This window comes from Phoenix dactylifera, chromosome 8, assembly GCF_051530095.1.
Source record: "Phoenix dactylifera cultivar Ajwa chromosome 8, Ajwa_hap1_PhDact_Kaust_v1.1, whole genome shotgun sequence".
NCBI classification, from domain to species: domain Eukaryota; kingdom Viridiplantae; phylum Streptophyta; class Magnoliopsida; order Arecales; family Arecaceae; genus Phoenix; species Phoenix dactylifera.
This window is the reverse complement of record NC_143197.1, coordinates 25,130,704-25,148,001: the sequence shown is the minus strand read 5'-3', so window position 1 is coordinate 25,148,001 and position 17,298 is coordinate 25,130,704. Positions and strand designations below refer to the sequence as shown.

At 36.6% G+C, this 17,298-nt stretch overlaps 1 protein-coding gene across 1 annotated transcript; it reads right to left on the bottom strand.

The window, feature by feature from the left end:
• Nucleotides 1–2,793: 2,793 nt before the first annotated feature.
• On the bottom strand, nucleotides 2,794–16,457 carry LOC103706269 (uncharacterized). The gene is made up of 8 exons (XM_089925012.1): nucleotides 15,442–16,457; nucleotides 15,224–15,346; nucleotides 15,074–15,140; nucleotides 10,064–10,167; nucleotides 9,848–9,950; nucleotides 9,458–9,753; nucleotides 3,471–3,776; nucleotides 2,794–3,385 (listed from the first exon to the last, which is right to left on the bottom strand). The coding sequence occupies exons 1-8, from the start codon at nucleotides 16,027–16,029 to the stop codon at nucleotides 3,032–3,034; spliced, it is 1,941 nt and encodes a 646-aa protein (XP_089781138.1). The 5' UTR covers nucleotides 16,030–16,457; the 3' UTR covers nucleotides 2,794–3,031.
• Nucleotides 16,458–17,298: the final 841 nt, after the last annotated feature.

Sequence of the window (17,298 nt, the reverse complement as noted above, 5' to 3'; positions counted from 1 at the left end):
TGAATTACATGACTTGAAAATTCTGTTAAAAACTAGTATTTATGAATGTTGTCTGAATGTTTTCTGTATAACAAGCGGCTATGCAGGTACATGAGAAATGCAATTCAGCTACGAGCAAAGAAAATGAATGTTAAATATTAAATAAAAAATGGTGCAAATAAAGTTTCTAAGTTTGTCTTAGTGAAATATTATGCAGCCACATTATTTTCTTTCTTATCTTGATCATGCTGCAGAGCCATCTCAGCAATCTTGTCTTTCGATGTGCATCATATATCTCTAGTATCTTATTCTATTGCTCAAAGTTTGATATCCATATAACATTATCGACTTCGTTGTCATTGTACAAAAAAGAATTCTTTTGAGCTTCACAAGTATGTGATAATTCTAGAATGTTTACTTCATCCACCTTCATCTCATTTATGATATTTGTCATGCTATGTTTAACAGATCCAAGATCATGAGAAATGACTCCTGTGGAGAATCTCTTGGCCATAAATCTTAGGGGAAACCTCATTATCATTTATATTTCTAGTAAAGTCGCATTACATGTACTATACTAAAGTTGTACATATGACAAGGACACAACATTCTATTGGATTTCTTAGTTCGTTGCACTCTCATCAAAAGCAAATAGAAGTGGTTGTTTGCAATTTAGAGGTTGATTTTTATTAGTGATAACCGATAAAGGAAGGTTTTATATCAATATTCGATAAAATAATAGATATGATTTAACTCATATGATTTTGATGAGTTTACATGATTAAGTCATGATCAGCAAGAGAGTTAGCTTTCTCATATCGTAGCTTTATAAAAATAGACAAAATTAAATAGACTACTTAAAATAATATTAGTTGGTAATAATAATTGTATGAAAACACAAGAAGTGCATGAATTCATTTTTTTATAATTAGTACAATAATATAAATAAAATTATGAACAACTCACTCTTTCTAAGTTATGCTTGTTTATAAAGAAACAATATTTAGAGGCATTATCTATTTAGCATATAATACATTGGAGACAATCTATTTAGTACAAAAAGCATTGAAACTATGTAAAATTTTTAAGATGTTGGAGGAAACTGACAAAGCATCTTCATATACATCCTTGTTGCCTTTTTCAGCGAACTAAAAATGGTAAACTCTATTTGATATATGATAATATTGAAATTTTTAGAAAATAATTTTCTAGATATCTCCTTAGCAGTTTCTAAGTTTTTTTTATAATATTTATATATGATAATCTATAAGCAATTTTCACATGCCAAAAAATTATATATGATAATCTATAAGTAATTTTTGTACTGACCAGTGATTCCTCGCCTTCTCTCCATCGTCAGCGTGTCGGCGGTCCCGATGATCGTCCGCCGAGCTCCGCCTCTTTCCTTGGCCATCCGAATCGGAACCCTTGTCATCGGAGCGGCTGCGACCCTCGTCACGGTGCTTACTTTTCATCTCTGGGAGGATCCCTAGAATCAGCATCGCCGGATCTAGGCTTGTCGTGGCTGTCTCGGGCGTTGGAATCGGCAGCACCTCCTCGTCGGACCTTCGCTTCCTGTCCCTCTCTCGAACCCTAACATCTCTACCATCCTCGCCGTCCTCGTCTCTCCTGCGTCCCCTCCCGTCCGACTGGTGATTCCTCGCCCGGCGGTCTCGGCGATCGTCCGCCGAGCTCCGCCTCTTCCCTAGGCTATCCGAATCAGAACCCTTCGAGTAGGTGTCGGAGGCGGCCATCTAGCTTGTTCGAGGCCCAGAAACTCGCCTCTCTCGGTATTTTATAGGGTAGGGCTAGCAATGGCTTAAATGGGTCCAGTGCGGATTTTCCCAATTTTGAGGTGATTCCGACTTTGACACGGATCGGGTCAGATACGATCCGGATACTTCCAGATCGGAATCAGCTTGGCCCTTCTTTATTGTATTTTTTTATAATATTTATATATGATAATCTATAAGTAATTTTCACAACCCAAAAATTCTATTATTTAATTTTTGTACAATAAACAACTACAATAAAGATTATATACTAATGAGATTTATATTCAACATTATATACTAATGATTTATATTCAAGATTATATACTAATGAGATTTTATTTGTTACAATATATAACTCAACCATCACCATTTGTTTATAATAACAGCTATTGCAAAGGTCATCTAATAGCAAAGATTAGAAATTACAATCAGATGGATCATATGATTGGGGAATGCCAAAAAGTCATGAGCTCGAGCTGGCTGGGCTTTAAAAAAATAAAGCTTGCTTGCTTCCGGCTCATCTCTCAGCGGTGAGGTATCATAAAAACATATTTTATATCTACTTTTATTTTTTATGAAAAAAAATATCACTCAAAAGTTATTCCAAAAAAAAAACCTTTTGCTATTTAAAAGTGGAACAAAAGAAGATTGGCATAACTATAGAATAACTATTCTCACATACTTGACTCTTATTATTTCCATTTTCATGGATCCAAATCAAACGTAGTCCAAGGCTATTGAACATTCCAAGACCATGGAGCATCGAAACAATAACAATCAATATTCATATTCTATTACTTAAACAGACCCTCCAAGTGATGATCGATATAATTGCACAAGTCTGCAACCAAAAAGAAAGATCTAGCTTTTATACTAGCCAAAGATAAATCCAATATCTTTACTGCCAGTGGCCAACTGCAAGCCAGTACGGCAAAAGCAAAAGCATAATGCAGCTATTAATTCAAATAGTCAAATCTGCTAACTGCTCCCCAGCTCATGCACAGAGAAATACTCCAAACCATTCAAATGGGATATTAGCTTTCCTCCAATTACCGGTAATCAACTTTGATTCCTAATACTTGCTGAAAGAGAAATAATTTGAATGAACAAAATACACAGACCAAATTCATGATGCATAACTAACACCATTTGACACACAATCCTCAAAAAAATTAACAAAATAATAACATTTACTTTTTACAAGATCATTGAATACCTCTAAAGTCAAAAATATACTCGAGGACAACATAAGGGACTCAAGGCTTCAGAATGTTTAATCATTTCCTCTTCCTTCTCTTACTGTGCCTTCCGTTACTTTCAAAACTTGGTTCCGACTCCGACTCAGAACCTGATTCAGAGCCAGAGCTACTTGAACTCAACTCTTCAGAACTTTCAGATTCATCTGAATCTGACACAGTTTTCTGCTGCTGCATTATGAGGCGAGGCATATTTTTCAAATATTCTCTCAAGTTCTCCGTAATGCCACCTAGTCCAATTGATGTGAAAAAATTGATGGCAAATCTTGTGTTTTTTGGGTTATCCTTGGGGAAAATAGACTCAAATGAATCTTGCATGGTCGGATCATTTAGACGTTCATTAAGCAAACGTATGCCGAGATGTTCTGACAATTCCTGCATTAAAATTATATGTTATTTTAAATTTAGAAGCGTCAATAAGATAATGAAGAAATAGAATTCCATAACACTGGATATATACCTGGAAGAGAATTTTTATAAAAATTCGAGAAGATGAAGTCGTGTCCTCCTCCGTCAAGCGTATATAAGCTAGAACATGCCAAGGGAGTGCATCGGTTCCAAGTAAGTGAGCGAAGAACTTAGCCACATTACGTAGTTTATTAGTTTCAAGTCGATGTATCATGGAATACTGTTGCACAAAGCATTTCTCAAAGTTTTCCTGGTGGACTTTATTGATCATGCAAAACCGCTGTCCTAGAAGCCCATAATAACGAAGATATGTTCTCTCTTGGCTGCAGCACTCGAGCAGCATTATGCATAATTCCATCTGTAGTGCAAACAAAAGAATAGTGGATGAGTAAATAGGGGGTGCAAGTTTGATAATTCATTTCATTAATATAAAAAACAAACAAAATATTTGATGGAAATATAGAAGAAACAATTAAAACAAGGCATGTAAATAACAAGGCAAAAAGTATTTCTCTCAAAAAACAGTGAAAAATATAGAAACAAGCCAGATCAGACTCATAATAATAATCATTTAACATAAATCATGTTTTTATAGGTTTCTATGAATTAAAAATGGGTGATCATTTTGCCTACTACAGATCCCATATTGTGTCTCATGGACTGAAAATCTATAACCCTGATTTAATTGACCGATGCTTGTTTGAACAGGATCCCTACATGGTTCCTCCTCTGAATGAAATTCTATGCGGTCCATAGAGACCACATCTTCATCCATAGGATCCCATGTGCCCAAATCAATAAAAAATTAGAAGCCTTTTAGAGCATTTGTCCAAATTCCTATTGACAATAACTCCATTAATGCTGGCATTTTTAATATCCTTTTCACTATCCTCGTCAGATCACCTAGGCTCCTCATCCTTTCTGACCCTTCGACAAGTCCAAACCCATACTTGTTGATGCTCCATCTAGTTACTATGGTAGTAACTAACTCAAAGCACAGCCTTCTTAATTTATCCACCCTAGCACTGCCATGCCAACCTAAGGATTCTCATCTAATGCAAACATAATGCAGGCAATGAGCCCGATGGTATAAAAATAAACTAAAACGAAGGAGATTATAGGATGTGGAAAAATCAAGATAAATTAGCTAAACACATCTTGGAAATAAGAATGAAACTTTGTCTTGACCAACAGAAAGTTAAGCACAATTTTTCACCAGAGGAATTCCCCCTAGAGAACAACAAACGCCATAATAATTCATCGCAACTTTAAAGCATAAGGTGTTGTTGCTTGCTTTAGATTCAGTCGTGACTAATTGCGCATCAAAATGCATGTATGCAAGCCACTAGCCCAAGAAATCTGTTAATGTTGCTACATATGTTGAAAAGATGTATATGCGTAGTTAGCATATAAGCCTTCCATATGTTAACCCATTTATCCATACGCTGTTCGTGCATGTGTATAACCCTCCCAAAATATATAAAATGGCACTTGCGGCTTGCTTACATGCTCAAATATTTACTTGTCAATCTACATTATACTGTGCCATAGAATATGTAGTACGTTAGAAGGTTACTAACACATTTGAGTGGGTGCATGCTCCGTACAAGGTGCATAGAAACACGTATTGGTTCAGATCTACCTATGTCACAAGGATTCACAGCAACATACTATGATAATTATTACAGCATAAAAAATAGTGTACTAAACAAAATTTACAGTTATGGATTGTTTTCACATCCCATAATTATATTTTAATTTCACATAAAGCATTAACTACTAACATGGTTTACAATAACGATGTTCTAACTGATAACTGTTTCGGCCAACCCTCTACTATGTTACTGAGGTAAATATCATAGAAAAATATAATTTCCATTAGTTTCTGTTATTTTCTATTATTTCTTGTTCTAATACAAATAACGACTGTTATTTTCACCAGTACCTTCTTTTATATATATATATATATATATATATATATATATATATATATATATATATATATATATATATATATATATATATATATACAACACTTAAATCTTTTGCCTAAAAATTGCTGACCCCACCCTCCCAAAAAAAAAAGGTTGTACAGTCCCCAAAAAAAATAATACCATTCTACCTGATGAAAATTGAAGGGAAGGATAACACCACTATTTTTCCTGTTATCTTCCATTATGATACCATTATATAAGCCATTATTTCAGTGATTATTTTAATATTAAAATTTGAAAGTTGCTTTTTGAGACAAATAATGACCGTAATAACTATTATAACGGTCAATAACAGTTTCGGTGGTGGTCCGTTATATACGGGATAACACATTATTTAAAACCTTGCTATTAGTTTCTGCTTACAGGTGCTGATGCTGATAGTCCAGATTAATAAGTTTTCACAGTGAAAATTCTTGTCTCTGTTTTAATCCAACTAAGATTATGGTGTTACATTTCATTACGCAAAATCATATCTCCTAGTTGTTTGGTTGGGTCAACGGAAGTAGGTTATCTTAGAGGTACTCTAGTATATTAAAGAAAACTTAGCGCTACTCAATTTCTATATAACATTAGGATGGGGTTAATGTTTACTATCGCATGTCCTTAGCCTAGCTTCTTCATCTGGCTTGTAAACAAGAAGCATTATCAAACTTTTCTTCTTCATCTTAAATAAATGTTTTATGTCATGATTTTAGCTAACGGTCCAATTTCTATATTATATGAGATCATCCAAACAAGTGCGTTAGTTTCAGTTATGACAAAAAGGAAAAAATAAAACCCTTAGTGCTTTCTAACTTCGAACAGAACTATCTTTATTCTACCAAAAATAACACTTTGTAAGATCTCAACCATCTAGAGTTAGGGCTACAAAGTGGTTTGGTTAGACGAAAATTTTGGCACAATTTCAGCTGAATCAAAATTTGGATTAAGCATTAACTCAAACTAACCTTGATCTACTTCTATCTTAGGTTGGAATCAATAGAGAGATAAGTGTTGCAAGCCTTCTGCTGGCCAAGCACTTCTAGAAAACAGGAACGCTGAATAGTTATTCCAAGGCTAGAGTAATTTATTCATTGGATAAAGCCCTCATTATTCTTTCCTCTGTTTTTGCAATAATAGGATTAACGCAAGAGTTCATGTAGTGCCATGTGGCCCATATGAAGTAGTCCTAAATTATTTTTTTGGCAAAATTCAGACACGTCTAAGGATTATGTTCTGACATTTATCAACTTAGCATTAATGAGTATAGCTCATTATGAAGCATATCTATCCACAATTTCACGCGCTACATTATGCAGTACAGCTTTCTCATATAAAACAAAAAATTGACAGGTTCTAGAGGCAAACTATCTGAGAAAATATTTTCATTAAGATTTGTTATCCTTAATCATAACATGTTGTAGCACACATTCTTATGCATGTTTATTGAATGAATATTAAATTTAACAGTGAAATTCAAATAATGTGGTTAAAGGAATTTCAATCTAATAGTCTCTTTTTTCTTCTAAAAGACCTGGGGATACATCTGACGTTTGAATATGGAACCACTTCCCAATATAAGAGAGGAATATCCATTGGGTTACAGCTTAAAAATGTTTGCATAATAATCAAATGATTTAAAACTGCTAAATTTTCGTCCTTTTAATTCTACATTTTCACCTGCAACTTTTAACCCGACAAGTGTGGGTGCAATAGGTTAAGTATGCCTAAATCCAGTAATGAACTAAATCCATCTCTATCAATTTATTCAAAAAAATCAATCTAGAATTAAATAGTACATCTAATTCACGAATTAAACATGGATCTTGCAATAAGCGTATATATGCTCAATCGTATTTTACAGGGGAATAAATAATAGCAACCCACTTATATGTTGATCCTGCTAACTTGATTGTTGACCAGTGTTAATATTTTGAACTCTATTTAGTTATGAATAGCAAGGATGGATAATTTGATGCTCTTTATCTCTTACATAAGCTAGAAAGAATTTTTTGTTTCTTTCCTACTTCGGTTGGGGGCACTTGGAGAGGAGGTTGTATGGTTTTAAGAAGCTGCAGATTCTTTGGGCTCCATGAGTTTAATGAGTGTGAATTGCTATTTATGATTATAAACACAGGTATTGCAAGAGCCATTAGATAAAATTTCATACAGCATCAAAAACCAAGGTTTCTACAATGCTGACATGTTCTAACAACACCACCCCAAAACCATTCCATGTACTCATAACTTTTGCAAACTGTATTATATGGATATTTTCATACCTTTTTTCCTTTTAAGAATACAGATGTTCTAAATTTGATGGATTTGTCGGGTCAAATTAAAATTTTTGATTATGCACACTTGAGTATTACAAGGAATGTTCCATAATGCTTAACACAACACCTTAAGTGAGGTTCTAACAAATACTGATATGATCCAATAACAGTCCCCATTCCAATAGTTTTTTCTCCTTATAATAGAAATAACAGTTGTTATTTGCTCATTTAAATTAGATTTTTGGGAATAAAAAATTTGCTCTTAAATCAGCTGCTGTTAGCTGTTATATCAAGAAATAACATACAATGATGATAAAATAATATGGTTTTTTAATTATGTCATTATTCACAGAATAAGGAGATAAATTGGCATGAGAATTTATATCTTTAATATTATTCTAAGTAGATGAAATTGAAAATATCAAATGTTATGAACAGGAAACAACTAAGTGATGAGGGAAGGTTTCAATTCTTTATTGTAGCTATTAACTAAAACATAATCTTCATAGGCCTCAAAAAAAAAAAGAATGTTTGTTCTTCCCTTTTTTAAGGTGTAACTAAAGTAAGCTTTCTTTTTTATCCTTTCTAAATTTTAATAAAATGCCTTTGACACATGTAGAGATGGGTTGCCATCTTTGGCTCCTGACTTCATAGAAGAATATATTTGTCATAAATAACATTATCACAGATCTTTCTCTTGGTTTATCAATTAATTTTATTATTAATTTTTATTTTATTCTTATTACGACTATTATTATTATTACTATGGTGTTGCATTGAATTTTTCTTACGAAAATCAATTAATACTATGCACAGATTTTTTTTGAGAGTAAAATATTTGATAGGGGTATTTTCGGAGAAAAGGCACCTATGAGTTTTAATTTAATTAATCTGCGAAAAATTCAAATACTATAATTCATTTCAAAGAGAATCTATAATTTATGATGCATTTTCTGAATCAAACAATGGTTTGCAAGTATCGAGTTTGCCTATTAATTTTCATACATGTATCCAATATGATCAAAAATGCAGCAGAAAGGCATCCTGACCATATCTTTATAGAAACAGTTGGCTTGGCAAATTGGCATAATAAAAGGATTAGCTAACAACACAGCATGCTACTTTAAAGTAAGTTTAACATAGTCAATTTTGCTTTAAATGGCATTATCACATAAATAATTCCTTCCCTTCAACAAGTGTTCTATTTTTTGCAGAATTCATGTTTTTTCCCTTCATCAGCTATTAAAATCATTAAAATTGTCCCATATATCCCCTCATAAATGATTATATCTTATCATGTTCCAACTATTTTTAACAATTACAAGTCAACAGTTTCAAACTTCATTATCAACACTGAAACAAGCAAGCAAGCACATTCTTCAAAATTGGGATGCACGGTTTATTGGCAATCCAAATTCCAACATATGTGTACAAGATACAAGATAAAATGTACCGGAAATCAGACGGCATTGGAAACATTCAGCTATTTTACAATAGATATTAATAGACAATATGACAAAACGTCGAAGCAGCCATCGTTTTAATAGAAGATGAGAAACATGATATGAAGCCACTGACAGGACAGTATAAAATTCAAAATATCCATCTATATTAAGCCTACAGCAATTAAATTAGTCATTCTTTTCTCAGAAATCATATAATGAAGTCATATAATGCAGCCAATAAAAACATGATCACCTTTGACAAGCTTTAGAAGTTACAAAAATAACTAATCTACTAGCAGTCAATATAAACTAGTGCAAGTGAAGAGTAAGGATTTTATTACTTACCTCTTGACCAGGCTCAAGTTTGATTTTTAACAGCTTATGACCAGCCTCCTCAAAATCAACACTTGACATGATTGTGAGATAAATAGTTCTCCGTAAATTAACAAGATTTGTCTCCGTCTCATCTTTTATTTCCATTTCCTCTGCTTCCTCCTCTTCAGATTCTTCTTCGTCTTCATCATCTGAGGCTACATCAGACCCTTCTTCATCTTCAGAAGACTCCATCCCAAGGACACTCTCCTTAATATTTTCATAAGCCTTCTCATCATCCAGAAATTTTGGATTTGGCTTAAAAACATCTGCCAATTAAACAAAAGAGTAACAAACTTGCAATATATTAGCCTATGTGGCAAATCACCACAAATAAAAGAAAATTTATAATTAATAGAATACCAAGATTTGTCTCTGGATCTATTTCATCTTCCAGGGATATTTCATGGGTAAATTGATCTTCTTGCTCCACAAGATCCAATTCTGGGCGGATAGCTGGAAATCCCTGAATATCGATGTGAAACCTTTTAAAATGATTGAGTGAATCATACACTTTGACTGAAACAATATAGAGACAAGCATAATTCAAGACAATACCTACAGAAAGTTCAACCATACCTGAAATTTGGCTTTCCTTATTGCAAAAAGGCCTTCAATCAAGAATTGAACTCGTTTATCTATCTCTCCTTCATGAAGTATTCCCCTAAAACGTTCAAAAATACCTGCAAAGATTGAGAAATATAAAAGTTAACCATGAGAATGTAGATGTATTGCTTGCAATACCTTTGGTATCCAATACAGCAACAAAGAATGCTCATCAAATGGCAACAGTATGGGCTATGAAACTTTTGAACAGTACAGATAAGTGCAATTGGGTGTTGCAGATGCTAACGAATAGGGGATGCATACCTCAGATACAGATAATTACAAAACTAAACATAGGTAGCATTGTGTAGTCTGAGGACTCAAAGGTGCTGCTCTAAAATCTGAACTGCTATTTATATCCTCCTAAACACAACATAGATTATTCTTTACGGCAAAGTGAACCCTTGACAAAATTATACATATCAACTTAGATATGCCCAAAAAACTATGCATTTACATATGTCAGCAGAATATGAGGCAAAAAATGGTTGCCGAACTATAGAATGTTGGATCAAACAATTCATATTTGTAAGGATGCCACAATGATTACTTCCACAACAAGACATTCACTTATTTGCACCATTCTTATATAAAATACTGAATGGAAAAGGAAAATCACCTATAACGAGTTAAAAATATCGGATGGAAGAGCAAAAACACCAATTATAAGTTGTCTAGTCGTGCAAAATCAATCAACTACCTGTAAAAGGTTTAACTAAGCTCCATATATATACTGAAGACAAATTTCAGCAACTAATAGAGACAACCATTAGTTATACCTGGATGTCTTGTTATAAATATCAGACAAGTATATGACATGCCAGCAATTTTTTTCCAGTGTCACACAAGACTTCCTCCCCTTAAGAAGTGGTTCACATAGCTTAACACATAGGTTAACATGGGTTAGGCTGCACTAGCAAAAACTAGATCCAGTAAGCCACTTATATCAGTAAAACCAAACAATGGAGCTAACAGCTGATTTTATACTTGAATCAAGTCTCTAGCACCTGAAAAGTAAATGCTTGTATCTAAACCTCAGTATGTGGAGCTCAAGTATCTAGCAAATAGGATAATACTCTAAATCTTCAGATAAGAACTTCGAGACATGACATTACTTAACATATTGCATTAATGGTTAGTGAGGTGTCATTTAGTGTAGTAGAAAAAGGGTTGGGATCAAACTAAGAAAAAAATTGTAACTATATTGAGAACAAAGTTGATCAAATTAAATCCCCCAAGGTCAAATCTTGTTGTCTGCTGTTTTCTGGTCAAGATTTGGTCACGCTCATGGCAGAGCAATAATAATTGTACAAATGGTTCATGCTGAATACTTGAATGTAGAAATTCCAAGTTCCTACCAAAGTGCCGGTAGCGTGATCAAGCTGTTATCCATTTGTGCTAATGCTAAGTGTTGGACTAGATCCCACAAAACCAAGAACAAAATGGGTGGTCTGCTACATGGCAAACATGTATGATAGTCCAACCTTGAATAAAATATAAATAAGGAAGTCCTACCCAATATACATAGAAACATTATTTAACTATAAGATCAACCACCATATGGAGGATTTGGAAAGCCTAGTTGGGTATGCATTGTAGTTAACTATAGCATACCCTAGCTAGGGCCTTTGTCGTGACATGAATGGTTTAGGAATACATCGTACAGAAAAAATGGAAATGACAAATGCTTATTTGGATTGAAAGTGAGGGGAAAAAACTGGGTAACATAAGCATAATAATCCACAAATATAGCAGAAGGAAACCCATTTATCATCTTGCAGAGACCTAACAAGGAAATAAGTGGGAACAAACATAGAGAACATATTGGCTTATTTGTCATTGCAAACATGACTGGAATAGAAGAAAATATTACAGGTTGATTACAAAAACAGAAGACCTAGATAAGATAAGAAAATGAATGTGGACTCCATATGTACAATTACAGCATCTATAGTAAGAATGAAGGGTTAAGCACACTACATGATTTAGACTATACCTATCCAGCAGAATACATTTATAAGAAAACCGAATTATGGTGATCTCATTGCCAAAAGAACTCCCTTCCACATAACTGAGCATTTCCACAAACAATGCAATGTTTTTGCAGCTTGATCTAGCATGCAACATGAGGGTGAGCTTTGGTGCAACAATACAGTCGTTCCCTTGTGACCTGGGTGTCATAGGTTCAAAACATGGAAATAGTGTTCTGCATGTGGAGATAAGACTGTATACATCTAACCCTCCACAAACCCCACAGTGGCGAGAACCTCATGCATCGGTCCGCCCTTTTTATATGAACATGCAACATCAACTCTTTTGGATTGCAATGGTGAAAGCTATTATGCTACGTGATGCAAGGATGGCAAGGAGAGTAAAGCAATGAATAGATAAGAGAAAATAACCACCAATACATATTCTAGTGGTATTGAATGTCAACAAAAACTTATTTAGGCAATGGTTTGACAATAGAGATCAATATCCTAACTTAAAACTTTATCCCAAATATATATATCAAAGTATGACTACTTTATGGATCTGAATTGAAGATTAAATACCACAATCATGACCATCCAACCTTCTTTCCAACTATTTGGGATCAGCTTTACGGACCTTCACTAAGTATTGCTATTTAGGACTACCTATGATGTTATTCTTAGCTACTCCATATCCTTCTTCATAACCTCCATCTAGGTTACCTCAGATCTTTCCCTCTTTTTCTTACAACCTTCCACACAAAAATTAAAATACCTCTTCTTATTGGAGCCTCCTTAGATCTTCATTATGCACGTCCAAGCCATCTCAAATGATTTTCCATCACTTTATCCTTAATACACAGCAACTTCTCCAACCCTTTTATATATTAATTTCTTAATCTATCCTTTTTAGTTTTACCAAAGATCTAACTTAGCATTCTCATCTCTATCGCACTACTTATGAACTATCATTATTACCCAACATTGCAAGTTATACAGCATTACAGGCCTTGTCGTTGTTCCATGGACTTTTCCCTTAAATTTCCAAGGCATGTGTCGATCACATAATACTCCATATACACCTCTTCATCCAACTAGCTCTAATTCTATTACCTATATCTATTCGTATCTCCCCATTAATTTGTATAATAGATGTTAATCATGGAACCAATTACTTGGTGATATCTCTTAATCCATCAATCTCGATTGTAATCTCACCTTCATTTCCATTCACACCAAATTTACAATCCATATACATTGTCCTTGTTCTATTGATTTGTAATACTCTATCCTCTAAAGCTCCATTCCATAAGCCCAATTTAGTATTCAACCTAGTTCTTTTTTCATTAATCAACATTGTATTCTCAACATCATAATTAGTAGTAGGTTCAACCATAATTAGTGCAAAAAAAGTATAAGCTTAGTATTGATCCTTGGTATAAGCCTATTGTGATTGGAAACACACTTGTACCACAACAATTCCTAACACTTTTCCATGCTACAGCATATATATTCTCAATTATTTCAATACACCATTTATGTACAATACTGCTTCTTAAACCCCACCAAATTACTTTTCTTGGTACTCTATTATAAGCTTTCTTTGAGTTAATAGGCACCACATATAAAGTTCTTCCTTTTCTCAATATTTTTTCCATCAACTGCCTAAGTAAAAAGCTACTCCGCTGTTGATTTTTCAAGCATAAACCCAAATTGATTGTCTGAAATTGTTGTTTTCTTTCTTAATCCTTGTTCAATTACCCTTCTCCACAATTTTATAGAGTGACTCATAATGTCGGAGGTGGTCCTATATTGGAATTCTCGATAAATGAGGATCCATAAAACTGATTCCAAATAGCTAAAAAAGGACAAGTTGTTAAGGTTATGATTATGGTACTCCTAAGCATAATTCCTCAATTATTAGAACAATTTTGTACATCACCTTTACTCTTATGACAGACTTCTCCTCCAATCATTTGCAGTCTTCTTGTTTTTCAGAAACTTGTTAAAGAAGTTAATAAACCAAGTTAACCCAATATTTCCTTTGATTTTCCCAATCTCTATAGGTATTTCATCTAGGTCTTATTGTCTTAGCATTTGGCATTCTTTTCAGCTATCTCCACTACTATCTTATGGATTATACATATAGAATGTCGCCTCCTCCCTAACTGCACTTCTTCGAAAAAAATTTCTGTAGTAGAATCCCATTTAAAATCTTTTAGAAATAATGACTCCAATTTTTTTTTACGTTTCTCACTTTTCACTATCCTCACTCATAATCCATCTACTTCAATCAGTATCTTTAGATTTCCTTTCTCTAACTTTAGATATTTTATAAATTTCATACTCACCTTATCTTGAACCTAAACTATGATATAGATTATCGTACACCACATAGTTAGCTTTATTTACAAGCCTTTTTGCATCTTTTTAACAAATTTCACTCCTAATAAAATTTTAACAATTCCACGAATCTTGTTGCCCTCAAAGAGAGTTTTGTATCAAACTGCAATATTTGGAAACTTTCTACAGCAATGCTTGACAATTTAGCAATCCAAAGCTCCCAGTACAGTATAATAAGGATTATTCAACTGGCTTGAAATTTCACTTCCTCGGTAGCTCTTTAACAAACCAGAATTTGCAGTTTGCAGCTATAGAAAAGCTCTTTTTAAATCAAGCTTTAGGAAGCTAGAACATAAATAAGAACAACATATAAGACCAGTTTTTTTTATTTGTAAAAGTAGATGTTCGTCGCATATATTTTAAACTCGGATCGCTATTTAGATGATACCTATCTACATCCTCCCTTAACATAAAAATATATGTATATGTGTCTGTGAACGCATGTACGTATAAGCACATCTTTGTAGGTGGTCAACAACAGCTAAATAATCAACTTCCACAAATGAAACAAACCATAGAGCATAATCAAATTATCAAGCTAAAATGCCCCAAGCATACATCAGCTAAATAAAATTACAATTTGCACTAAAAACTAAATCCAACTCACCATGGAGACCTTGAGGGGAGAAATCTTGAAGCAATGCTCCACATTCTTTAACAAAACCTACAGCCACCTGCACAAGAATAGAAGATGTACACATAAGGATGGTTCGACTAAACTTAGCATGATGAAAACACTTATAAAAGAAAACTTTACCTCTACACTATCATCAGTGGGGTTTTCCAACAACACCGTTAGAAGCTCTAATGCAATAATCTCATGGGCTACTTGTTGATTCACAAGATGAGCTATAAATTTTGTTGCAGCGAGTAATTGAGGCTGACATCAAAAATATTCACCAAATATATTAGTACATCATCCTTTCCTAATCAAAAGACAACGGCAACTGAAAGGCGAGGAACACAAATGCAAACCTTGTCATTCCGTTTATATGCCCTTTTGAGTTGTAACACGATTCTTTTTAATAGAAGTAAACCCACTTCTGGGAACTTGGTATTCACAACAGCAACTAACGCAGCAAATACATCTGTAAATCCAGGTGACGCCATCTGTGATTTCATACATGACCGGCAGAACAGGCCCCGCCCGCGGATTAAGTTTTCTGAGAAAAGCTCGGGGATTATATTCTTGATGTTGATGGCATTGACTTTGTTCACGAGTCCATTAATGCTCTTCCGAAGAGCATCCCAGCTGAGTCTCTGGTAGGCCTCGCTGCTCTTGTCCTGTACCTCCCGCATCATCTGTGCCATCCTGAACGGAGGGATGTATACACCACCAGTCCTTCCCGCATTGGAATCAGGCATCGGTGGTGGCGGTGGCAGCTCGTTTTCAACTTTCTTGGTTTCTTCCTCTCTTGGATGGCCTTCTTCGATATCTCTATCTCTATGTCTTCTATGTCGTGCTCCGCGGTCATTATCTGCGGTCTTCTCTCGCCTTCGAGGGCTTCTATCATCATCCGAGTGCTGCTTCCTGCGATCCCGCTCTGCGAAGGCTATCATCATCACGAAATCTGTGGCTATCTGAAGCCTTGAAGGGTTTGGAGGGGGGGTTTCGGTGGTGCTGTCTGTGGAGTCGGGCTTCACGGCCGGCGGCGCGGCGTGCGGGCGAAGGGAGGCGGAGCGCGGCGGGGCTGGGGCTTCAGCCTTCAAGCCTTCGAAGTTCGAAGGCAATGGGGGCAGTCGGGCAGACCGGCAGAGCTGGAGAGGGAACTAGGGCAGAGCTGTGCCGTAGCAAGTCGGGGAAGGCCGGAAGGGGATCGTCGGACGCCGGATCCGGATTCCGAAATCGGGGGAGGGCTGGGAGTGGGAGAGGCCGAGAGGGAGACTAGGGCATGAGCATCTGGGTCGGTGGGGGCTGGAGAAATCCTAATTAGTCGATGACATTGGCTGGAATTTGGGATTTGGGAGTCGGGACTCGGGAGTCTGGACTCGGGAGGGGTCTGGCCGGGTGGTTCTATATACACCCCCCCCTATTGCTAAGGACACCCCCAAAAACCAAAAAAAAAAATACCCAAACTAACCTTTAGTGTAATTACCATATTGCCATTGAAATTTTCTCAGTACACCCCCTTCCTCCTCACTGCCGCCTCCTCCTCCTCCTCCTCCGCCTCACTGCCGCCTCCTCCCCTCCCCCTCCTCCTCACTGCCGCCTCCTCCTCCTCCTCCTCCGCCTCCCCCATCACCCCTCCTCCTCCTCTTCCTCCCCCCTCCCCCCTGCGCCCGCTTCCTCCTCCTCCCCATCCCCCACCTCCCTGTCCTCCTCCTCCGCCTCCCCCCTCCTACCCCTCCTGATTCCCCGCCTCCCCCATCACCCCTCCCCCTCCTCCTCCTCCTCCCCATCCCCCACCTCCCCGTCCTCCTCCTCCGCCTCCTCCTCCTCCTCCTCCGCCTCCCCCATCACCCCTCCGCCTCGTCTTCCTCCCCCCCTCCCCTCTGCGCCCGCTTCCTCCTCCTCCCCATCCCCCACCTCCCCGTCCTCCTTCCTCCTCCTCCCCATCCCCCACCTCCCCCCCCTCCTCCCCTCCACCTCCCCGTCCTCCCCCTCCACCTCCCCCTCCACCTCCCCGTCCTCCTCCTCCGCCTCCCCCCTCCTCCTCCGCCACCTCCTCTCACTCCTCTTCCCCCACCTCCCCGTCCTCCTTCTTCCTCCTCCTCCCCATCCCCCACCTCCCCCTCCGCCTCCCCCCGCCTCCCCGTCCTCCTTCCTCCTCCTCCCCATCCCCCACCTCCCCCTCCGCCTCCCCCCGCCTCCCCGTCCTCCTCCTCCGCCTC

Bases quoted from the DNA above. Each gene is read 5' to 3' on its own strand.
- LOC103706269 (XM_089925012.1), bottom strand. From the start codon at position 16,029: ATGATGATAGCCTTCGCAGAGCGGGATCGCAGGAAGCAGCACTCGGAT. The intron at 15,347-15,441 runs GTTTGCATTTGT...TTTTGATGTCAG, and splicing joins CATATAAACGGAATGACAAG to CCTCAATTACTCGCTGCAAC. The intron at 10,168-15,073 runs GTGAGTTGGATT...CAATCTTTGCAG, and splicing joins CTCCCCTCAAGGTCTCCATG to GTATTTTTGAACGTTTTAGG.